The following is a 24659-nucleotide window of genomic DNA, read 5'->3' on the forward strand; positions in this document are numbered from 1 at the left end:
CATTTTCAAAAGCCATAACTTTTTGTTTGTTTTTTTTAAATGCTCTAAAGTCTAAATTTAGTTACCTAAGAGTCATATAACTTGTACTGCCTCCACACCGAGGTGAAACGTTTCATGTTCTCATTAACAGAATGCAAACTTTTAAATGTACAAAAGTTGATCATATTTCACTGAGCGACATTTTGCTTCAAGCTATTTAAACATTTCCTCACAAAGTTTAAGTGAAGCAATGTACAGTGTTTGAGGGACGTTTTTTAACATTACTGTGCTGCTAGTTATCAATTTGTTACATGATGTTGGAGAAATGTATTTTGATTAAATACTGCTATTGGTACTGATACTGTAAGACTGATGCTGAGTTATGATTTTTTTTTTTAAATGTGCTGGATTTTTTTTTTTTTTTTTTTATTCCAATCCACATACCCATTAAATATTTGAATTAATTTACGTTCAGCGCCATCATCATGCTCCTGAAGAGAACAGTATCTGTTTTATCATTTTTAATGAGGTCAATTAATCACATCTGATGCTATTAAAACACTTGATTTCCTCTTTTTTTTTTTAAATATTTTAAAAAATTATTTTCAGTCATTTCAAGTATGCAGTTTGCGCTCAGAGTTTTTCAGTCTATGTCCATTAAGGTGGAAATGACGCCTAATTAAGAACAATAAGGCACTCTTTCTTACCTGGGAGGCGTTATCTGTACCCATTACAATGTTGACAATGTGACAAACCGATCTACACATTCTGGATTTTCACCTCTAGTGGGCGCTGTTGGCAAAGCTAAGAGACCTGCTTCAGGACGCCGACCACAAAACAACTTAAAGTCGTGAGTTTCTCATCTAGACTGTAAAAGCTGCAACACTATAGTGTCACAGAGTGGATATTTGTTTAAAAAAATACAAAAACTCACCAATAAATATGTTTTTGGTAAAACAGCTACAGACAGTACAAAATTCCTGAGGAAGAAAAATACATGTATATCTTTTTTTCTTTTTTTTTTTTTTAAATACTTGAAACAACATGAACGTAACACCCTGCACTTCGGAACTTGCACAGTAGTCTTTCCTGTTGTGTAATCAGTAGTAACTGTGAGGGAAGATGTGCTGATGGCTCCTCAGGGCCCCAAACCGGCAGGGACTCAAGGTTTCCACATCTGTGCAGGGTGCCCAGCATATTCTGTGCCTCTCTGAATAAAGGGGTCCTTCTGGCCTGTCCTTTTTATACATTCACAAAATGACACATTTCTTCTTCCTCTTATTATTCCTCTGTTTTCGATTGAAGGCCAAAGCTCTCTTTGTTGCCTCTCTGAAAATGTCTTCCACATTCTCCTGATATTTCGCTGAGCACTCGAGGTAGAGCTCTGCATTCATCTGCTGGCGGGTCTCCTCACCCTGCATCCAAAATTAAAGCAACATCAACACCAAGAATTAGACTGTAAGACTGCAAAAGTCAAAGCTCGGTAAAGGGGAGGCAAGGCACATTCATCTAAAGGAGCTCTGTAGCTGTTTAATGTGGTAATAGGTTCTGGTTAGGGTGCTTGCACTTGTATCCTGCAACCTCAGTCAAAACATGTTTACAAAGATCAGTAAATGTCTGCACACTCATCTTCTTACTTGCATGTAAGTGATTGGATCCAGATTCATGGCCTTCAGCTTCCTTGCACACTCTTTGTCCTTCCTGAGGTCGGTCTTGCAGCCAATCAGGATGACTGGCGTGTCCCGACAGAAGTGCTTCACCTCTGGGTGCCACTGGGTAAACAGAATAAGAGTTTCAAAGTGTGATACAATGCATGTGTGTTATTTTCCCCTGTTAGATTCTTCCTGGCTGCAAAATTATTTGGCAGCATTTCTCTGTTTGTTTGGAGCGCTGCCTAGTCCTGCATGGGGATCAGTGCCCACATGAAGGCTCATGCAGTGCACGACTTAATCATAACTAAAAGGTTGCACCCAACACCAACGTATCAAGAAATGAATGATTAATCATCAAACTGGATCTTCAACAGAAAACCAGAAACTCTGGTGGCATTCCTGCGCATGTAACTTGTAGCTTGTTGTTAATGCACCACAGCAATGATTACCTTTATCTGGACATTCTCATAACTGGTTGGGTTTGTAACATCAAAGCAGACTAAAATCAGATTAGCTTCTTGGTATGAAAGTGGCCTCAGTCGATCGTAGTCATCCTGTCCTGCAAGAAATAAAAAAAAGGCATAAAATATGTGTTAGCTGATAAATATAGACGTGTGAATGGATTTACATGCAGCACATAGCAAGCTGTACAGCTTCGACACGAGAGTACCAAAATTAGATTTGAAAATTACGCAGCGTGACTCAAAAGTGACGTTTTTTTCCTTGTATTTCCATGTTATCAGAACAGTTCTTTTTCTTTCATTTTTTTTAGAAAGACATTTCATTTTCAGGAAAAGGCATGGCACTCTGAGCTGTCAGCTTATCTATTGTAGGGTGTTTTACATCAGCTGCAGAGGAAGCTTTAGCTGCAGCCAGGATGTGGTTTCTTATATCTACCCTGAGCTTTGTAGCATTTTTATGTTTAGACTATTGCATCCAAAAACAGAATCCTTTAGTCCTCTTGTTCATGTACACACACACAGTTTGTAGAACATGGCTGTATATATGAATACTGTTTAATATATGTTTAAATGGATATTTTTAAGAGTTTTACTGATTTTATAAAGCAAAAATAAAGAAATTGAGGCCATAAAATCTGTTAGTTTCTATTCTGAGACTCTGGGTTTTCATCCATTTAAATATCAGTACAGCATTAAATAAGGAGGAATGTGGACATTCTACTTAATTTATGTGTTTTACTTCATTAAAAACCCCTTAATTTAACAGCTGGTAAGTACACTTGTATTTTAGTTGGTTCCTGAAATATGGTAATGATGATGCTCTGACACGAGCATCGAGCTTTACTGCTTCCTACTACAGTGTCTAGCAACTGAATTCACAAGATGGGAGTGTGCCTGAATTTTACTATCTTATAAAACAGAAAAATAAATATGTGTTTTTCCCTCCTCTCCCTTGATAATCACATTGGATTCAGTATGTGTGATGTTTATCGGCACAATGCTTCTGTTTTATTCCATCCAGGGGATAAAGAGTGTGGCCACTGGGCTAAAAAAAAACCCCGAAAAACAATGTCTTCTTATATAATGTGAAATTTAAAAAAACTGAATCATGGAGGTGATCGCTGATTTTTGTCTTACCGGCTGTGTCATACAGGTTGAGCTTTATCTCTTTTCCTCCGAGAGTGATAGTCGTGGAATATTTTTCAAACACTGAAGGTGCATATTTCTGTTTTTGACACGAAAAAGAAAGATTTCCAACTTTATGAGACAGCTCCATATTTATTTATTCCTTCATACAGAACATTTCAAGGGTGTTTTACAGGGTGAGCCCTGTAATATTTGGAAAGACAGTTTACATACTGGGTGTGACAGGTTATAGTCACACATCATAACTGTAGTAAAAAATTCAAAAAGATTATAAAAAGATGTAATTGAAAAAGACCCGGGAGCTCCTCTTACCTCTGGAAAATCACCTTTGGCATAAACCATCAGAAGAGATGTTTTCCCGCAGCCTCCATCTCCCACAATTACAATTTTAAGTTCATCTCCCTTTTTCGTGGTGCCGGTCCTTTCACCGTTTTGTGTCATCTCGCCTCCAAAACTGTCAAGCAGGTGCTCCCTCCAGATTTAACTTACATACATGGCAAAGTCTGGTGAATCTATTTTTTGAATGGCTGAGATGATTAACAGGGAGTGTCAGGCAGAGAGAGGAACAGGCAAGCCTCATGTTTTACCAGGTAGCTCACTCTGCTCACCACTTCCTGTTCCTGTCACACTGAGCCTGTCTCCTGTTGACCCCCCACTTCTCTCCTATCCTATTATCAGCCTTCTCACTGAGAGCATACTGCTGTTGCTGAGTTACATTGAGTCTGGCTGCTCCCACTTCCTCTACTGCGTGTGTTTGCGTATTTCATTTTCTGGGTGGGAACTCAATCTGAAGCACTGCCCCCGCTGACCGTGTGATGTGTGTGTGTGTGTGATGGGGACAACACTGAGAAATGTTCACTTTTCATGCTGATGCAAGCTCAGCAGCTTTTTGTTAACACTGACAGCTGTCACTACAGAGGTTTCTAGATTCCTGTCTGTGGAGGTGTGAAACACGCTCTGGTGAGGCTGAATGGGTTGCTGGGTGCACCCATCTAAATGTGAGCTTTTTCCAGGTAAAAGGGCACCTCCTCTCAGATTCTTCAAGTATACTGCGTCTGTTTGCATTTCATTGTTTTTTTTTAGTTGCCTTTTCCACTGTCAGGCTGCAACGTTATATCAGTTTAGAAAGCATGCAACCAGTTTGCATGTAGAATCTTTAATATATCTGAAAAGAAAAAGCATCTGAGCACCAGTGTTTTCAGGTTAGATATAAGGGATTGTATATTACTTTAAAATTAAATTATTTTCTGCACCATGTGATCATGAGTCCTCAGCAGGATGTGAGTAATGCTTCTCTGTTCAGGCTGTGACATCACAGATGGTGCATCAGGACAAACTACTTTCTCTCTTCCCAGGGTGCAGTTTATGGATGCTTTTAGGATGTGATGAGTCTGCTCAAGGGCACGAGGATTTTTTTTTTTTTTTCCTTTGTCAGTGTTTCGGGTGTATTAGCTGGCATTCCAGGGGTGAGTGTTTACAAACTAGAGCTAAACACTGTGCTGGATGTGGGTAAATCAGCTTGTGGTGAAACAGATAAATGAACAGATGAAATCAGGTTTACTGCCTTTGAGATGCAACTGGATATTAAATGACAAATACAGCAGAAAGTAAAAGAAAGCAGGTATGTTTGAGCCGTGTCAATGAGTGGTTATCAGTTCCAATAATGCTGGTGACAGTGGGTGTCAGGAGAAAGCAGATCACAGGGAATAACCATATATGATCACAACACACCAAATACTGCATTTGGCGTCACTCTTTTGACATTTCCCTGCCATAAAGGCACTTGAACATATGCTGATGTAGGCTACAAAGTCTAATTCAATCCAAGGGTTTGACGATACAGTGAAAATGTGAGCAACCTGTCCCTTTAAGAGAAAAAGCTGACACCCGTTGCCTGTTTTAAATATGTAATGCTTAAAATATGGATAAAGGCACCTTTACTGTCACAAAATAAATGTGTTTCCACTCCTTCAATAACCTCACCCTACAGCATTTTTATTGTTAAAACACTGTTTTAAGCATGGGCCTAAAATTTAACTTAAAAAATACAATCCTTCAGTTTCCACAACAACAAAACATTAAAATTAATGCATAATCTATTTATTTCAACATCTCAGAAACACACACAGGTAATAAAACTTCCAAAGAGACTAGATTACAGACAATCATGTGGAAGGTTACACCAATACACTACACATGTAAATATTTAAGATCTAGAAAGAAGAAAGCGTGGTTTTACAGTACCAACTGCATGGGGGAGTGGGGAAAATCCTTGAAGAAGCAAGTGTACCCATAAATAATGAAAAACCCAACTCCAGGATGCCCGATTTGATTCAATCCACCGGGATCTAAAGCTGAAAGTACAAAAAGACATAAGGGTACAGCAGTGTGCCTGTCAGACTCCACAGAAATTCCTATTCACGCTTCTTGTGCAAAACGCTACAGTATTTAGGACAATAAACTTAAAAACTACGTATAATAGTTCTTTTTTTTTTTAAGTGCTTGTTTGACCTACAAGGTGGAACTGGCAGTCTAGCATATGACTTTAAAAAAAAGGATATTAAATTGTCCTGTAGGTGTGCAAAATATCCACACGCATGCAGCCCATTTTGATCAATTAATAAACAAAGAACAATTGTTAAAATATTTCTCTCCGAGTAGAAAATGACAGCTGTCCTGCAGAGGGGGAAAAAACCGGGCCAATCCTCTCTGGGTGGAATATTCCAGACTGCCAGCGGCTGAGCTGAATGTGCGCAACCCACTCGGGAAGTTTTTTTTTTTTTTTTTTTTTAAATAAACAAATGGCATATAAATAAGCTCAATTTCGAATTTCAACGCAACTCCCCCCCAAAAGTCACATTTTCACTTTTTACACACACAAAAACCCTCTTCACAGTTCTAATCGGGAGCTGGCTGTGTGCACATAGATAAAAGAGAGAGAGAGGAAGCGGTAGAGGGGGAAGGGTGTCTGCAGCCCTGTGACCTGAATGCGCGCGTCTGGTAGTCGGAGCCGCGGGTGGACAAGAAAAACAGGCCTCTGACACGCACACTGGTACAGAGAGAAAGAGAAAGACACCCCCCTTCCCTTTCCTTTTTTACGTACGTGAATAAAGACCCTCCCCTTCTGTATTTTTAACTCCTTCACCGAAAAAAACCCCGCTCATATCGTGTTTGTGTAATCTGGTAAAGCAGCCGTTGATCCGCCGGACTTTGAAGCCAAAGAGATCACGCGCACACTGCGTGTTATTTTCGCCTAGTTACTAAACAGCAGCGCCGCTCCCGCCGCTGCGGGTTCTTCATGACCTTATATGGCAAGTGTGTATAGGCTGGGGGGAGGGGTAGCAACAACGAGCTCTCCGGGGCGAGTCAGCCTAGCAACCGGGAGCCTGACTACACCGCGTTTATTAAAGTTGCCTTCCTCACGCGCGCTCGTCTTCTTCCCTTTTTAAAATTAGTGTAAACCATCCACTCTTTGGAAAAAATAAATAAATAAATGAATTAAAAAATAAAAATCGCGCAGTGGCGCTTCGTGTGTTGACTTCCTTCCGAAATTGTCCTCGGATAAAAAAAAAAAAAAAAAAAAAAAGGCTCTCCTGAGCCTCACCCAGTTATGGCGCAGCAGCTTTTTTTTTCCCACAGCACAGTGCTCTCCTTTGTCTGTAAAGAAGCCATTTTGAGACAGAGAACAGCAGAGTAACCACTGAACAAGTTTAGCTACATACCACTAAAACGTCACTATTTGAAGAGAGGGAAGCAGTTAAAAAAAAAAAAACACAAGATTTCTTCCCCTTTTTTTGCTCGTTTAAGACTTGGATTACATGTTTTGAATCCTACCTGTAAGTTTGCAATATCATTAAAAATGTGGGTTAAAGTTGTTTTTTTTTTTAACAGTTACGCTGAAATCGTTTTGCATCAACTATTTCTGATGTCTGTGAGAATACTTTATGAAGACATATAAGCTGGCAAATGAAGTAAAATAGCTCAAAAATCCATTACCTGTCCAAAACAATTTCCTTGTAGTTTTATGTGATGTGTAGATCAGCTAGAAAATGTCGAAAAAAAAGGAAGAGGCTATTATCGACTGCAATCCTGTCTTCAGGGAGAGAGAGAAGAGATGGTTTTGCATATTGCCCACACAGATGATGCTTGAAGATGCATATTCGCTGGCTGAGAGGCAAAACTACCACTGATCAAAAAAAGAAAAAGAAAGAAAGTTCTCAAAAGAGCTCTATCTTTTCCTGCTAATGGATTCCTTCCTTTTCAGGAGGCGCATTCCCACCCCTTATTAATGCCATTATTAGAGGATCCGAAGATGGAGCTGAAAACATTCCTCCTGCCCCTGCGTTTAGGCCTGTTAACTGCATTTCACCAAAGTGCTGCTGAGGTAAATATTTTCACCCTGAAAGTTTTCCCTCCATCTCTTTTCCTCTTAGGTTGTGTTTTGAAAAGTCGCTGCAGAAGCTGTTTTTTTTTTTTTTAAAAAGAAAAGAAAAAGGGGGGGCTTCTTTCGAAATTTAAATTATGCCCTTGAAGCAAGGTCAAGTCGACATTTGCACATTTGGCTCTCTCTCTTAGGTGGACAGCACAAACCTAGTCGCTTGTCTCCATAGTTGTAGTACAGGGTGCAAACAGGAGCCACCAGGGGTGTTATAAGCATTGCTGTTGTGAGAGGAAAAGTGGGAAAAGTTAATCAGAGCAAATGGATTATCAGTCAACAGTCAAACTATTTAACAAGTGGCCATTAAGGTAACCGTGGCCTGCTTTCAGTCACCTGAGGAGCACTAGTTACAAACCCTGGACTGTAGCCTGTGTGTTTTTTATGTCAGCATGCCAGTGGACATTTGAAATAAAGCTGCAGCATTTATATGTGATCAGACAGCTCAGAGGATAAAAGTGACAGAAATACTTTTAATAACAGCAACTGCATGCCTCACATTTTACATTACTGAGTTAAATTAAAGATAAATTATTATAAAAGATTTGAACTTACTCATTGCAACTCATATCCTACAAGGCCACAAGTGTAATGCCAGCAACCTGCCATTGCACATTTTGTCACTGTAACTGTGTTTTCCCCCCTCTCTCTTTCTCTCTCATTTTAAACATCTCCAAAACCATAAAGCTGTTTATTCACAACATTTTTTTTTTTTTGGTTTCTTTTCACTTAAGAAATAGAAATACTGTTATATGGGTGTGCCATGACCTAGTTAAGACAAAGATGGATTCCAGGCAGAGGAAAAAAGGTTCAAAATGTCACAGGGTAATTGCATCCAGTACATTCTCTTCCTTCTTCTCAATCCTTTAAAAGGAGCAAATCATAGTTTTATCATAGTCCGTGAGAGATGAGGAAATCAAATGTAAGATCCCTTTGGAACAAAGGAAACCCATATAGGCCATTGAGTCCTGTTTAAGGAAAATGGCTGCCGAGAGCGCTCAGCCCCCTCTCTCTGCTCTCTGTTGAAGGACTCCTGAGCCGTGCCTCTAATAGCGGACGGCTCCTCTGCTGCTGCGCTCTGATTGGCCCGCCGAGCCGCCGCTGTTAACCAGCCAATTGCCCGAGCACTGCAAGCAGCACCAGGCAATGTCAAACAAAACCCAGTTTGTTCGAGAGCAATGCACTCCACCGAATTAATTCACAGAAATACTAGCAGCCTTAACATTATAGAAATAAATAAATAAAAGCTTCACGGCGGGGCATTTTTAATGCAAGTTAAAAAAAATTAACTAAAAAATGGGGAAAACACGCGACACTCTGGCACTACTTTGCTGTCGTAACGAAACAAACCACCGCGTTCCAACAGTTACAGCCTTGATAGCTAAATTCAGCTGCTAGCCGAGCGAGATTAGTATTAAAATCCAATTCCCGTGTTTGACATTTTACATTCGCGGCCAAGCACCTATACCGCCGTGTCGCTGTTGACTGTTTCAGCCCTAAATATCAACAGACATATCTGAGTGTGCAAACAACTGCAGGTCTGCACAGAAAAGCTCGCGACCGAGTCTGTTTTATTAGCCTTTAGTAGCAGTTAAGAAGATATTACCCCCCGTGTCTAGCTTGTGTTTGCCAGTTAGGTAAATACAATCGGTAGATTCCACACTACATGTCATTTAGAGGATTTAAGGACACTAAACGCATCCACAGACCCCGTTTAGCGGCGTATATAAATAGGAGCGTTGCTGCGTGAGCCGTTTTAAAACACTTGGATTTTACTGTAAAGCTAACGCAGCGTTAAATAAGCCGTGGCGATAGGGGCAAGTTTGTAACGAAAGTGCGACTGGCGTCGGAGGTGGGTAAGCCTAAGCAGTGTATTGTGGGAGAGACAGCAGCTACAGACCAGAGGCACACAATATGTGTTGGCTCTCGCCGAAAAGGAGGCAGTATTCTTCAAGCTAAATCATGTAATGTAAGCGGCGAAAGGAAAGCGATTTCGTCTTCTCATCAATTAAAAAAAACACTCGATCGGACGAACCATGTCCAAGCCAGGGGAGAGGAACAGATTGAACGAAGACCATGGCAGAAAGCAGAGTTCAAGTAAGCTTGTTCTTTTTTCCTCTTTCTTCCAGCCCTCCTAATGCCTGTTTTCCGTAAGTGGGATATATGCTAGATCCCATTTTTCGCTCTCGCTCGGGTTACCCCCGCCACACCGAAGTCATGCATCTGTAACGTTTGGCTGTTTTAAAGTGTTTTGGGGAGAGGTGGAGGGGTTTGCTGGTAGGAGAACCGTGCTTGCTTAGCGCTGGCTCCCGATAACGTTAGCTCTCCTCTCCTTGTCGCTGCCTGTCGTTTCAGGTTTGGCGAACGGCATGGACAGTCATCCCGTCTGCGGCTCGGCGGAGAAGCGGAGTCACCACTGGAGAAGTTACAAGTTGATAATCGACCCGGCGCTAAAGAAGGGATCTCACAAGCTGTATCGCTACGATGGACAGACTTTCAGCATGCCCGTAAGTGCCGCCTTTGACGCGGCGGAGCGGCTACAATAGTAACCGAGTAGCCGACCTCCATGATAGGCTACAATGTGGCTGTGTTGGCCGTGGCCGGTCATGGGCATGTTCGGCATCTTGAACACCGTGTTGTTGGTGTTGATGTTGATTCAACAACGCCTCCGGTCCGTGCAGGACAACTTTGCAACAAGTTAGTAGCGTGTGAAGCTGTGAATGGGATGGATAACGGTATTGTATCCCCCCTCCTACCCCCCACCCCTCTTCTCCCACAGAACCCCGGGATACCACCGGTGGACATCGTCCGAGACCCCAGGATCGGTCGTCTCTGGACTAAGTACAAAGAGACGGATCTGCCGGTGCCTAAATTCAAGGTATCAACTCAGGCTGCCACATTTTTCCTTGCGGATACGGGGTGCTGTCAAAAGTTGCAGACACACCCCCTCTCACTCATCTCCGGGATGTGAAGTGAAATTGTGCTCGTCGGGGACCAAAATAACACGCTCTTCTGTGATGCATGCCTGCATTTACGGACTCGACTGAGTGCATTAACGCGTTCATTGAAACTTCTACTAGCAGTTGTTATCTCAGCTGTCAGAAATCCCCCCCCCCCCCAATCCTGCACGGTGCAGCATTAACTCCTGTCATTCTTCTTCCAGATCGATGAGTGTTACATCGGCCCCGTGCCTCCAAAGGAGGTGACTTTTGCCAGGCTGAACGACAACATCAGGGAAGGATTTCTTACCGACATGTGCAAAAAATTCGGAGAAATTGAGGAGGTCGAGATCCTGTACAATCCGAAGAACAAAAAGCACCTGGGAATAGCCAAAGTTGTTTTTGAGAGCGTGAAAGCCGCCAAAGTGGCTGTGCAGTCGCTGCACAACACGTCTGTTATGGGAAACATCATCCACGTGGAGCTGGACCCGAAAGGTAAACAAGAGATTCAGTCGTTTGAGGCCAAGACGCTTGAGATGTTTTTGCTCAGATGTGTTGTGAGATTCAGCGACACATGAATATGACAAGTGAAGTGTTTTTTTTTAGGATGTCAGCTTTCACGTGTGCACATTTACGTTCGTTGCCTGGTTACCCGGATAATTGAATTCATTCATTGAATATAAGCTTGCTCCCACGAGCCCAGAGCTGAGGTGTGCCGTGAACTCCCACTGTGCATAATTTCAGACCTGTAAACAAACACAACCCAGTCTGTCAGAGCCCTCTGTACTTCTGATCACTTTCATTTAGCTTAAAATAAAAAAGTTTTTCAGTTATTTACACTGTTTGAATTCCAAGTTTATGCAGGTTGTTTTTTGTTTTTTTATTGATGCAGAACAGCAAGTTCAATGCATCTTAAGATACAGCTTTCCTTATTATTTAATTATACAAATACTGACAGATGTTTTGAATGACAACTTTCATTGTTTTCACTTTCTGTAGTGTTGTCTTTATCTATAAACATTACCCCAAATTGATAGATTTCTTTTTCATAAATGTGTTTTTGCTAAAGGCATGCATGCTTTTTTAAAAAAAAAAACTAAATATGCTGATCAATGGTATTTTTTCCTGAACACAATAATATATTTGCAAATACAAATAATGCATGTTATTAATTTGCAAAGCTCCTTGCCTAAGTGCATGTTTCTGCTTTAAAAATGTTTCATTTGGGGAGGCTCAGCTACCACAGACTAATCACTGTTACTTAAAAGATGCCTGATGAAGCCTGTTGGCTTCATATACTAGACATCAGACTCAGACATGTTTACTGTTCTGCAGGTGAGAATCGCCTGAGGTACTTCCAGCTTCTGATGAATGGCAGCTACACTCCACGGACGCTGCCTGTTGGTGGAGAGGAAGCCAGAGAAGTTTCCCCTCGAAGCCTGGCAGAAGCCTTACTGGTAAAAAAAAAAGAAAGAAAGAAAAAGAAACTCCTCTAATTTTATGCACAATGAAAGCAGTGCTTAAGCTGTGCCAATAAGAGTTAAATAGTAATTTAATAATAGTTTTGTGCTGGTTTGGGGAAGGTCATTTTGGAGGAACTGTTGCACACTCTTGTGTAGCTGCTTTATTATACTTTGTATGAGATATACCTAATCTATAACTTAACTCAGAAAGTCATTCAAACCTTCACTTTGACCCTGTAGCATGAGATGCTGTCTGCATGAGAATTTGTCTGTAACATTGTTGTGTTTGTCTTTTTTAAGGCTTGCGAGCCCATCCGCAAGTTGTCAGAGAGCGGTGTGCCTGCTGTGGGAGGAACATTACCACCCAGCAGCTCCTCCACCCCCCTGACCCTGGAGACCGGCTACTCCAGCCTAAGGCAGGACACGCCACAGTCCCAGGGAACCCCTCATACCCCACGCCAGGCTGGTACGCCCTTCTCTCAGGACTCTAGTTACTCCAGTCGGCAGTCCACGCCTGCCTACCAGTCCAGCCGTCCTGAGGGCTCGGGAAGCTACAAATCTCGCAGACATGAGAGTAAGTTCCAGGATGCATACAACCGGAGACCAGAGAGGCCTCAGTATCGCAGCAGCATGTATCGAAATACGCCTGAACAGGCTCCTTTCAAACAGCACCAGCTCACACCACCAGAACCTCCACCTTCCACCACTTCTTTCAACTACACAGCACCTCCTCCCTCTACACCTAACTTCAAGTCCTCCTTCTCACCCTACCAGCCCCCTTTGCCCCCTGCATTCCCTCCATCAGAGCCAGCTTTCCATCACCCAGCCCAAAGGGAGGGTGAGTACCTGCGACCGCCAGAGCCGCCTCTGACAGCTGCCACTGACTTTTTACCTGTTAAGGAACGGCCAGAGACTCCTCCAATCCCCGAGCCCCCGCCGGAGCCCGTTCCTCATCCAACCACCCCTGCTCCTCAAACACCAGAGCACTGTCCTTCACCTGGCTCCCCCATTCTGGATCCAGAGCGCAACAGCCTGGATTCTCGTATTGAGATGCTGCTCAAAGAGAAAAGGACAAAACTGCTGCCATTCCTGGATGAGCGGGACTCAGATAATGAGGTGCGAATGGAGGGAAGTCCGATTTCCTCCTCGTCCTCACAGCTATCCCCAATCCCCCCTTACACAAGCGGCTCTCAAGGTGGCCAGCAAAATTCCCGTCCCTCTAGCACGGGCTTGGAGGATATCAGCCCGACACCACTGCCAGACTCGGAAGATTAAGAGCCAATTCCTGGAACTGCCTCGTTGATCAAGAGAATCAGCTCTCCTGTCCATGAAAAGAACAGCAGTGAACTCAAAGAGGGATCTTTTCGAGGCCACTCTCCCACTGAAAAAATGGACACGGTAAAGCAAGCATATTTTTTTTCCTGTATTTAATTAGCCCCTTATTTACCCGCATGCTTGTCACTTTTCACAAGGAGCAGCGCACAGGTGTCTGCAGATGCTGCTACAATTAACTCTTAATAGTGTTTATTAGTTGATGGAAGCACGGTGCTGGTGTTTACGCGCAGCTGTGAATGACAGTTACACAGAGGACACAGGAAGTCAGGTCTGGTTTCAGTGTGGGGTGGTAGTAGTAAACCTTCCCTTTTGTTTCATTCTTTTTGTTCTGCTTTGAGAAGGAAATTCCGGTTTCACAGTAAACCAAAAAGATGTTTGCTCTGCCAGTTAACCAATAGGGTTTTATTTTTCTTCTGCAAATGATCTTAAAACATTTGCAACCTTTTGGTTGCCTGATCCTCGTCAGTGCAGGTAAAAGTGCTGCAATAAGTTATGAATGAAGAGTTTTCGGTGCAGCCTTACAAATTCCTTTGCATTCATGCAAAAAATAAACTCTTTGTTTTAAAGTCACAGCAGCACCGTCTAGCCTGTGATGTTGTCTTTCTGCACAGTGTGCTGTAAGGGAGAGCAGCCGCTCTGCTGTTGGAGAATTGAACACGCTTGTTTCCTCTTTCTAACACTCGCTGCACGCGCTCACATGGACAAAAAAGTATGGTTTGGCTGTTGGCCCCATTCAACACCACATTTCCTGGTTCAGCTGAGCCTGACAGTCAGGATTGGCCACGGCGTCTCTGTTCTCGTATTTCAAGTTATCACAAAGCAAACAGTACAAACGGGTCATTTGGATAACAACGCCACTCCCATGCTGAGCTTTCTCTGTTCGGTTTCATTTCTGCCGCAGCTGAGACTGAGATCCTTTTGTGCAATAAAACAGAACAGAGGAGAGTTCAACGCTGATATGTTTTTAAGAGTGTTGTGGTGCTTTAGTTTGGTGCCTAGTCAAGCAGTTGTTTGTCTAAGAGTGGTGTTGAGGAACATGCTGACCGAAGACACGGGTCAGTTGTTTGACTGTGGCTGAACTTTGAACTCAGACCAGGTGTGGAATCATTTAGTGCTCTTATTTTGAAGGTCTGAACTTGATATGAGTCCAAAATAATATTTGGTGCAGTCTGAATGTTTCCATAACACATCAGTCAGGGCAATCAGAAAGAGCTGGCACTAGATGCCTATTCAGATTTGTAATCTTTGTCTTTAAACGGCTTTTTTTCCCTTAGGTTTTCTATTTTAAATGATGAAAAATGAGCCATTACAAAACCTTAAGAAACACATGCTTACACATGCTCATTTTTTAAGTAGTGTATTACAAGATATGCCTTTTTATTATCATCATCAAGTTCAGACATCTTAGCAGACTTTGCTTTGCGAATTTCCACACAATACACTGATAGTTGGACCTCGTTTTAAGGTCTTCATAAGTAAATGGTATTCACTCAGATGTCAGATGAAAAAGGCAGATGATTGCACAGCATTTTCATTTTCCTGCACACTCCTGACAGGCTGTCCCGTTTCCACACAGGGTCATCAGTCGTCAGGAGAGGACATGGAAATCTCTGACGATGAGATGCCTGGGACTCCAATCACAGGCGGAGACTGTGGCAAAGGCATCGTTGTAAACTCTGCCATGTCTCCGATGCAGACCATGGCCATCCATCCTTCCAGCTATCACCCCCTATCCCACCAAGCCGGTTTTGCGATCCCGCATCACCTGGCCCCTCACTCTGCCGTCCCAGGACATCCTCACCTGGCCGCTCATCCCGGAGTGCCTCACCCTATGCTGCCACCCATGGGTCCCTACCCTCCAATGCCAGTGGTGCCAATGGATCTGATGAGCTGCTTGCGGTGGGAACAGTGGAGTACGATTCCCATGTCCTTCCAGATGCAGCAGCAGATGCTGAGTCGCATGGCTCATACCAGAGGGCCCTATCCCTATCCACATTTTATGGACAATGGTGCATCTGGGCATTTCGGGGGACCCTATGCACCTCTTTCTCTGGGTGCTACACCTGCAGGCGGCACAGGAGCACCTGGACAACAATGGCAGCATCCCAGTTTACCAAAGTTCAACCCTACTGTTCCTCCTCCTGGATATGAGACTAAAAAAGAGGATCCTCACAAGGCCACTGTTGACGGTGTGCTCCTGGTCATTGTCAAAGAGCTGAAGGCCATCATGAAGAGGGACCTCAACCGCAAAATGGTGGAGGTGGTGGCTTTTAGGGCCTTTGATGAGTGGTGGGAAAAGAAGGAACGCTCTGCTAAGGTAAGTTATCAAGTATTCCAGTGGGAAAATATGCATGTATTGACTACTTATTGTACTAATTTTGAATTACTGTCAGTTAAATAGTCAAATAAAATTAGATCCATAGGATATGAATTAGTTATATGTATCAGAGGTCAGTGACTAGTGTTGGATAATGTGATGCATTTTGCATATTATTAAAAAGAGTAATGAAAAGGGAGCTCTGCGTATTTGCAGCTGATTTTCCTGTTTGTGGTCCAGCGTGCTTACACAGCGAGGAGATTTGCATTAATAGTGGATATTATTTTCACAAGCGCCATAATGAATTTATCTGAAATGATGGGTTGTTGCTGTGAATGCAGATACTGCTAAAGACGTCAGGTATTTAATCTTGTAAATTAAACAGTTTTCATAATCAAGGATTAATGTTTTTCCAGGAGGAAGTCCAGATATTTACTGTGAGCTTTGTTGGTTGTTTTTTTAGAAACTAATTCTTTTAGGTTTGCGTCTTTTGGTCAGATAAAACAAACAATCCGAGGACATCTTTGACTCTTGGAACTTGCAATGGCAGTTTTATTTTATGATTTACAGACATTTTATAGACTAAAAAATGATTAGACTCCCTATTCATTGATCATTGATGAAATCTGACTGGGTAACTTTTTGCTGTTCAGTATAATAACAAAAACAGGGTTTAAATAAAAAATTTTTTAAATACTTTCTTTCCAAGGCATCTTTGACTCCAGTTAAAGGTGCAGAGGGGAAAGAAGAAGAGAGACCTAAACCCAAAGAGACGATCGGTTCAAGTCTGCTTGAGAACTGGAACAAGGGTGAGGGACTAGGCTACGAGGGAATGGGCTTGGGAATCGGGTTGCGAGGAGCCATCCGCTTACCCTCCTTCAAGGTTGTAAGATTTTTAAAACTTTCACTGAATGTGTTGAAGGAAGCAGTGTCTGCACCAGCTTCGCTGCCTGTTGTTGGTGTGTAAAACGGTGCATGTTGTGCTCAGGTGAAACGGAAGGACCCTCCCGAGGCTGCAGCTGCAGGCGACAACAAACGAGCCCGACCCTCCACTCCAGTGGATGACGAACTGGAGGACGAAGGTAACCCTCTACCATTAACATACACTCAACACTCTACACGTACAGTTCTTTCAAAAACTGATTTATCTTTTGGTAAATTTCTGCCAGACCGGGAACGAGACCCAGCTGAGCTCCCCTTGGATGATTCCAAGCTAGATGGCGACAGCGCATTGGCAAAGCGACGCCACTCGCGACCACTTGAGTTAGACAGTGAGGGAGAGGAAGAGGTGGACACCTCAGGGAAGGAGGAGGAGTCCTTGTCTGACAGGGAGGAAGAGCCTGATGAAACAGAGGCTGCAGATAGGCTGTCACTGGGCAAAGTAAGTCACCTCAACAACAACAACAACAACAAAAAACAGCAACCAGTGGCACAAAGAGAATATTTGTGTATCGTGAACATTTTTTGTAATCCTTTTGATCCTCTTTCAGGAGAGTGGTGATGAGGAAGGCGATGTTGAAGATGAGGGAGACTCATCCAGTGAGAGCTCTTCGTCAGATTCATCTGATGACGGTACTTTACAGAAACAGCTGGTTGGCTTTTTTCTTTAATGTGTTTCCAGTAGTTTGTAAAATAAAAAAAAATCGTTGCCTCTTTTCCTACAGAAGCTGAGAGTTCCTCTTCCTCCAAGGTCAGCTCAGACTCCTCGTCAGAAAGCTCTGACTCTGAATACGAGTTAAGCTCGGAAGAGGACGCTGATGATGAGGAAGCCAGGGAGACAGCAGAAGATGCAGAGGCTGGCAAAGATGCTGAGACCTCCTCATCTTCTTCTTCCTCTACATCTTCATCTTCTGATGAGGAGGAAGAGAGGGAAGAGGCAGAGGCTAAGCCTCCAAGCTCTCCCACAGGACCGATCCCAGAGATTAAAGAGGAGCACATACACAGACCTCCTAGTCCTGAGGAGAAGTCAGTGGAGGACCTGAAGCCACCATCACCTCAACATATCCCAGGTGAGTGTCTGCTCCCATTTCTGTAGTCAGGCGTGCATCACTTCAACAAAAGCATTCCTATATTTGAAATTCTGATGTCAGAGGTTAAATTTAAATGAAATCAAATGAAAATAAAAACTTTCCTTGTCTTTCAGTCAAAGAGCGAGACATCAGTGTGGACAGCCACATTCCTGCAGTGAAGTCTGAGCATCAGGAGCATGTAGCAAACCTTCGGCCACCCACTCCCACAGGCGTCCTGTTTGACAGCGACCAGGAGACAAAAGCAAAAGGTAAAGCAGAGCCTGAAGATGTAGCCAGCACCCCTGGTCGATTAGACTCCTCCCAGTTAGATTCAAGCACAGCTCTCCCCAAATCGATCTCCACTTCTGTAATGCACCTCCCTCTCCCTCCTCACCTGGCAATAGAAGGTCGACCCCTCCTCCATCCTCCCCCTGGTCCCCTGCCTGACTTCCCTCAGCGTCCCCGGCTCCCCACAGATGAAGATATCCCCCGCACACCTGGCAGGGATCTCATGGAGCGTGCCCGGACTCTGGGTAAATCCCAGAGCACTGACACAGTGCCCAACACACCTGGTAGTGATGCCCCGCTCACGGGCAGCAGCCTGTTGCTCAGCTCCCCTCACATCCCCGGTAGTCCCTTCTCCTACCCTGCACAGTCCCCTGTCCTTAGTGCTGGAGTCCCCCGTACTCCAGGAAGAGACTTAACATTCACCCCTGTCTTCCCTGACCCTGCAGCAATTAATAGGAAAGTATCCTCTGAGAGCTTGGATGATAGACCAATTTTTAAGGAGCCGCACATCAGTGCTGTGCCAAACCAGGTCCTGGCAGCTGGCACAGAGCACCCAGTCAGCATCCCTGAAGATGTACCCACTGGTCTCTCTTTAGATGTCCCTGTGTCGTCAGATGCCACACCATCAAAGAAGAAACCTGGACGGCCCAAAGGCAAAAAGCCCCCAGCAGTCTCTGCAGCTGACGAGTCTTTGGAGCTCTCATCTGAGTCCATCCCTCTGCCCCATGAAGCACACCTTGGAGATCTACCTGTACAATCCCCCAAACACTCAAGCCTGGACTTTCGGGAAGGAGAGGTGGAGCCTCAGACGATGTTACCTGCTGAAGACAACTTCCTGAGCTATGAAGACGAGACACCTGTGGTGCCCACGAAGCCTGCTCGACGGGCACGGCGAGCCTGGGATGAGATCCTGCTGGGCAGCCTGTCTCCTGTCACCACGCCTCCCCGGCCATACTTCTCCCGGCGCTCTGACTTTGAGGAGATGACCATCTTGTATGACATCTGGAATGAAGGCATAGATGAGGAGGACATACGGCTTCTGCAAATCACTTATGACAAGATGCTCCAGCAGGATAATGGTAACGACTGGCTCAACGACACACTCTGGGTCAACCATCCTCATATCCTTTATCTGCTCAAAATTCTCAGTGTCCCGTTAACATCACTTTTATAAAACTAAAAGTTAAAAATTACTCAGAGAGAAGGAGCATAAAACAAGTTGTTTGTTACTAAAGTGTGTGTTTTTTTTTATTATTATTATTATTATTTTATTAAATTGTATAGCACTGTGTATCGAACAGCAGCACCCTCTGGTGGTGAAAAAGACGAACATGGCAAACGTATTTGAGGTTCAGAAATGTTGTGGTGAGCTGGTGTGGTTTGAAGGGCCTTTTTAGTTCCTTCCTTGACTTCCCCGCACCTACCAACATCCCTGGAGTGAAGAAAAAGAGGAGAGATGATGGCATGAGGGATCACATGACCGGCTGCGCAAGAAGTGAGGGATACTACAAGATCGACAAGAAGGATAAGATCAAGTACCTTCAGAGTACACGGCTGCAGTCGGAGGAGCCGCCGGTTGACACACAGGTGGGCAGGATGGTTGGCGTGTGATGGTTTACGTAACAAAATATGTATGTGAACCTGCTGTGGGTGAACACATGTCACTCCTCACTGTCTCTGCAGGGTATGAGTATTCCCGCGCAGGTCCACGCCTCTACCAGAGCTGGCTCGGAGCGGCGGTCGGAGCAGCGACGCTTGCTGTCCTCTTTTGATTGTGACAGTGACTTACTCAAGTTCAACCAGCTGAAGGTAAATAATATGCAAAAGAACTGCAGGCAACCAGAAAAATACATAAAACTGGCATTGGTGCGGAGGTTATACACGAATACTTTTATTATTAGTCCCACAATGGGGAAATTACAGTTACCAGAACACCCATCCAAGAAATACAAACACGGAGACAAACACAAACAGGGGAGACAGGTGTCTGAGGTCATGCAGCCATTTTACCGGCGCTGCCTTTAGCAGGAAAACAGAAAGAGATACATTAGGATGGTTCGGTTCCAAAAAATCATCTCGTACTGTGTTCATTATGTACACCTTACGAGGTTCCAAAAAAAACACCTCAGCAAAGCAGTAGCACATTTAAAGCCTAGAGAGCACTAGGGTGGGTAGGGGAGGGGCTGCCAGAGGAGACGAGCAGGATACTGTGATGACCACACAGCTTCCAGACTAACAGTTCATGATAATGTTTGATAAGATGGTATAGTCAGCCTTGGTTGCCAGGATACCAGTTCATACAGGTCACAACACGGGGGGGGGAGCGAAGAGCATCTGTTTACAGAACATCTCCGGGAGACAATTTAGATAGACAGCCATCCAAGGCCGTCTGGAAGCCAAATTCCAAATAGTGCAATTGTTTTGGTTCAGGCCGTCATAACTATTTGCTGACAGACCTTACAGTTTTCTGGTTACCTCTCAGAAGTCCAATCATCCAAATTTGGTTCTACTCCACCACACAGAACAGACACTCCAACACTCCTCCAGATGTAATCCACTTCGATTCAGCTCTACTGAGTCTGATTGAGTTCGTACTGTTTCTGCATCCCTCATAGGCAGCCTTACTAGGGCCTGAACAGCTGCCCAGAAACCAGGTATCCCTGGGTCCAATTCGGGAAAAATCCTGGTATCAATATATATGCCACGCCCACACAGTACAGCCAGGAACGTAATCTTCCATCCCCACGGGAATCCATAACATAGCCAACCGGGTATGTAGCCGGGCCAGAGGAAAGACAGTTCCCCTTCTCCCAATCTCCTCGTGATGAGAATTTGATCATCAATAGTGTTGAGAGACCAGCTGACCAGATCCATAATTTAAATTCCAGTTCAGGGATGTGTAAAGGGACGCTCTAAGCAGCGAAGCAGCAAAAAGCAGGGGTAGATAGGGAAGGTTGGGGAGAAGAGAAAAATGCATCCGTCTCCACCGAGAGCAGGAAAAAAAAAAAAAGGGTTGTTTTTCATTCTCATATTTCATATTTCTCACAGTTCCGTAAGAAGAAGATCAGATTCTGCAAATCGCACATCCACGACTGGGGTCTGTTCGCCATGGAGCCAATCGCTGCTGATGAAATGGTGATCGAATATGTGGGACAGAACATCAGACAGGTGAGAGGCAGATGCATGATTTATGTGACGTGGGTTTTCTGTGTGTATGTAAACAGTGTGTTATGTTTCTAACCTACATTTATCTAATTGTCTAATTGGCCTAAAGTATAGAAAAAATGCATTACGAGGAACTTCAGTTCTACTGAAAGTACTTGGACTGAGTTCTAGTCAGTCCAACTACTGAACTCTTTTGACTTCACAGAAGCTGGAATTTAGGCTTCTAAGGAGCAAAGCTGATTTTTACAGTGTTAGCTCAATTTAAACGCCACCGAACATCTGACAAGTGATGTTCTTCTCTGGCAGGTGATTGCGGACATGCGAGAGAAGCGCTACGAAGAAGAGGGCATCGGCAGTAGCTACATGTTCCGTGTTGACCACGACACCATCATAGACGCCACGAAGTGTGGCAACTTTGCCCGTTTCATCAATCACAGCTGCAATGTGAGGCAACATCTGCATGGGAAAAGCTTTAAAAGCATGAATATAAAAAGAGAAAACATTTCCTTATGTCTTTTTTTTTTCTTTTCTTTTCTTCACTCTCTTGCAGCCTAACTGCTATGCGAAAGTCATCACTGTGGAGTCTCAAAAGAAGATTGTGATCTACTCCAAACAGCCAATTAACGTCAACGAGGAGATCACTTATGACTACAAGTTCCCCATCGAGGATGAGAAGATCCCCTGTTTGTGTGGGGCAGAGAACTGTCGGGGAACGCTGAATTAATGTCCAGTCAAGGTCAGAAATATCTCCTCCAGCTTCTCTTTAAGCTTACCCCAAACTCAATACAGACTGTGATAAAACCTCCGACCAGCAGGAATCTGACCTCTGATCAGGAGGAACTGAAGAAGGAAGGTTTTATTTGGGAGCGAGGAGAAGAAAACCGGCAAGTCATCCGGACAGAGTTCAGCTACCTGTCCGGCACACTTCACATATTTAACTCTAGATTGTTTACGAATTATGGTGCTCTTAAAGTAAAGATTCAAAAAAACTTATAGTTTTTTATGTGCAAACACTTGACTTGCGGGTGCAGCGTTTCCTCCCCTCCTCTCAACATCGGACAGTATTTCAGCGTGGCTCCTTCCACATCTGGCTTGTACAAGTTTTACACTTTTTTTTTTTCCCTTTTCTCATTTGTCTCATAAGCTTTACCCACACCACACGTGGTACATAAAAAACAAACAAAAAAACAACATAGACTCACATGTTCAGCTGCTCACTAACACTGTTAAGACGCACAAGCCCACCAGGTAAACGTCCCCCGCGTGGGAGGAGAGGTGGTCGGCGCCCGAGCGGATGGCAGATGGTGCCGTTCCCATCCAGCGGCGGGTGGAAGGACGGCAGGACTCTTTCTTTCTCTGCGCCGCCGCCACCTCTGCATCAGTTTTTCTGGCCGTGAATCAAACTAATGAAACAAAGTCAAGCACCACAAGTGGTTATCATACAAAATCTGGAATATCCAAACAGCTCCTGCTCTCACCAGCCAACAACAGATCATGCTGCTTCCTCTTAGTTTATGCAAAAGCAAATTAAGATGTGCAAAATTTGTATTAATGATATTCCAGTGTTTTGCAGTTTTGTTTAGGTTCTTTTCTTACCTGTTTCCTCAAAGACACTATATTTGTGTGTGAATGTGTTTATCGTACCCTGATACTGTGTGAGACTGTGAGTACACTGCCCCCTGTAGGCCGAAGAGTGGAAAGCCAACCAATCATGCAGAGTGAGAAGAGTGAAAGCTTAGTCACTTCTTCTCTACATCCATTGAAAAGCAAGTGAAAATACAAGTTCCCCTAAGTTTTTAGCTTCAGAGAGAGTAGCTAGTTCTCATTTAAAGTGCCATATGAATGTGTTACTGTCTTTGTTTAACCTGAGGAATCCAGTGATTACTGTTTTCCAGAGATGCGTTCACATGCATGTGCACAGATATGCTGCCTGTTTTGGGTGATGGAGGATGGTGTTTTTGGCTTCCCTTTTTTTCTTTTTGGTCTGTCTGGGTTGACTGTCTCATGTTTGTGTGCTCATAGATTTCTCTTTTTTGTTAACTACCAGTGTTTAATGTTTCCCTCGAGGCAGAAGAGAGCTGTTTCTTTCTTTTATAAACTCATTACGATGAAAAGAAAAACCTGTGAATGCACTTGAGGCTCGCACTTCTGCTTCTGGCCCATTTTCACCTGCTCAGTTTTCCCGCTAAGACCAAGTCAAACATTGCTTTTCAGTCAGTTAAATTGAAAATGGAGATTTTTTTTTTTTTTCTCACCAGTGATGTTCATATTGTAAATGATTACTTGTACAGAAGATCTAATGCTCTTTTTATATACATCTTCACAACTTTTAAGATGCATCTTTCTGTCTTTTTTGTTTTTTTTCCCACAAAAGACTGAGTATTTAAAAAAAAAAAATATTTTCAGGGATCTGTAAAAGGAATCTGATGGTTTAAAAGGTTGTTTATTTAAAGAAAAAGGTCCACTGTGTACAGGAAAAGTCTCCACCTCCCTTTGGAAAGATTGTTTCTTGTAGAAACGTCTTCATTTTCTGCCCATTTGCTTTGTAATCCTAATATGTGTAAATAGTGTAACTGTGAATACTATATATATATATATATATATATATATATATATATATATATATATATATATATATATATATATATATATATATATATATATATATAATTTGTTCCCTGGGATTTGCTACGTAAACATGGCTCAGACATCTATCAAAATTAGATGAGCTGGTAGCAGGAAATTCAGCTTGTGTCAAGCTTTGTTTTGATTTTTTGTTTGTTTTTTTTAATTTTCTGTTGTAAATTCTATGAAAAGTTGTTTGCGGTGTGGAGAAAAGAGAGGCGCAGAATTGGCATGAGAAGAGGACTGATGTGTCAGCCTGTTTCTCCTGTCTATTTATTATACAACAAATGTATGGAAAAGGAAAAAAAAAATGGAAATAAAGCATTTTTGCATACATCCATAAATGGTGGTGGGTGTTATTCCTGAGGTTGCACAATATGAGATATATATGCATTGGGCTAAATCTTAGGGTGCTTTCTCACTGCAGCCTCCACTTGTCAAGTTTTCTCACATTTTTAAGGACACGCTTCACACCATGCTGAGATACAGTTGTGCTCATAAGTTTACATACCCTGGCAGAATTATTTATTGCCATTTTTCAGAGAATGTGAGTGATAACACAAAAACTTTTCTTTCACTCGTGGTTAGTGGTTGGGTGAAGCCATTTATTACGGCTGTGCTTGACCTTTTCAGATCATAATGACAGCAGAAACTACCCAAATGACCCCGATCCAAAGTTTACATACTCTTACTACCATATATTGCCTCCTTTAACATTAATGACAGCCTTTGTGCTAGTTGTGGATGAGGAACTTTATTTGCTCAGATTGTAAAGCTGCCCATTCTTCTTGGCAGAAAGCCTCCAGTTCCTGTAAAGTCTTGAGCTGTCTTACATGAACTGCATG

At 43.2% G+C, this 24659-nt stretch overlaps 2 protein-coding genes across 4 annotated transcripts; one reads left to right on the top strand and one right to left on the bottom strand.

The window, feature by feature from the left end:
- Positions 1-29: 29 nt before the first annotated feature.
- Positions 30-8684, bottom strand: rhof (ras homolog family member F). Of its 3 annotated transcripts, none has more exons than XM_030742167.1 (6): positions 8229-8684; positions 3551-7897; positions 3230-3317; positions 2081-2190; positions 1617-1751; positions 30-1394 (listed from the first exon to the last, which is right to left on the bottom strand). In XM_030742167.1, the coding sequence occupies exons 2-6, from the start codon at positions 3677-3679 to the stop codon at positions 1230-1232; spliced, it is 627 nt and encodes a 208-aa protein (XP_030598027.1). In that variant the 5' UTR covers positions 3680-7897; positions 8229-8684; the 3' UTR covers positions 30-1229. The 3 variants fall into 3 exon arrangements, with proteins under 3 accessions (XP_030598027.1, XP_030598028.1, XP_030598026.1); XM_030742168.1 differs by having other exon boundaries at positions 3551-5592; positions 7235-8684; XM_030742166.1 differs by having other exon boundaries at positions 3551-8684.
- A 199-nt stretch (positions 8685-8883) lies between these two features.
- On the top strand, positions 8884-23766 carry setd1ba (SET domain containing 1B, histone lysine methyltransferase a). Its single transcript, XM_030742564.1, is given in 18 exon segments — positions 8884-9770; positions 10029-10180; positions 10453-10551; positions 10837-11107; positions 11948-12069; positions 12376-13473; positions 14987-15727; positions 16437-16610; positions 16716-16809; positions 16897-17108; positions 17218-17299; positions 17392-17736; positions 17871-19145; positions 19445-19611; positions 19708-19833; positions 21073-21192; positions 21496-21633; positions 21740-23766. Coding segments are annotated over 18 exon segments (5451 nt in total). The 5' UTR covers positions 8884-9709; the 3' UTR covers positions 21914-23766.
- The last annotated feature ends 893 nt before the right edge of the window (positions 23767-24659 follow it).

Source organism: Archocentrus centrarchus, chromosome 12, assembly GCF_007364275.1.
Source record: "Archocentrus centrarchus isolate MPI-CPG fArcCen1 chromosome 12, fArcCen1, whole genome shotgun sequence".
NCBI classification, from domain to species: domain Eukaryota; kingdom Metazoa; phylum Chordata; class Actinopteri; order Cichliformes; family Cichlidae; genus Archocentrus; species Archocentrus centrarchus.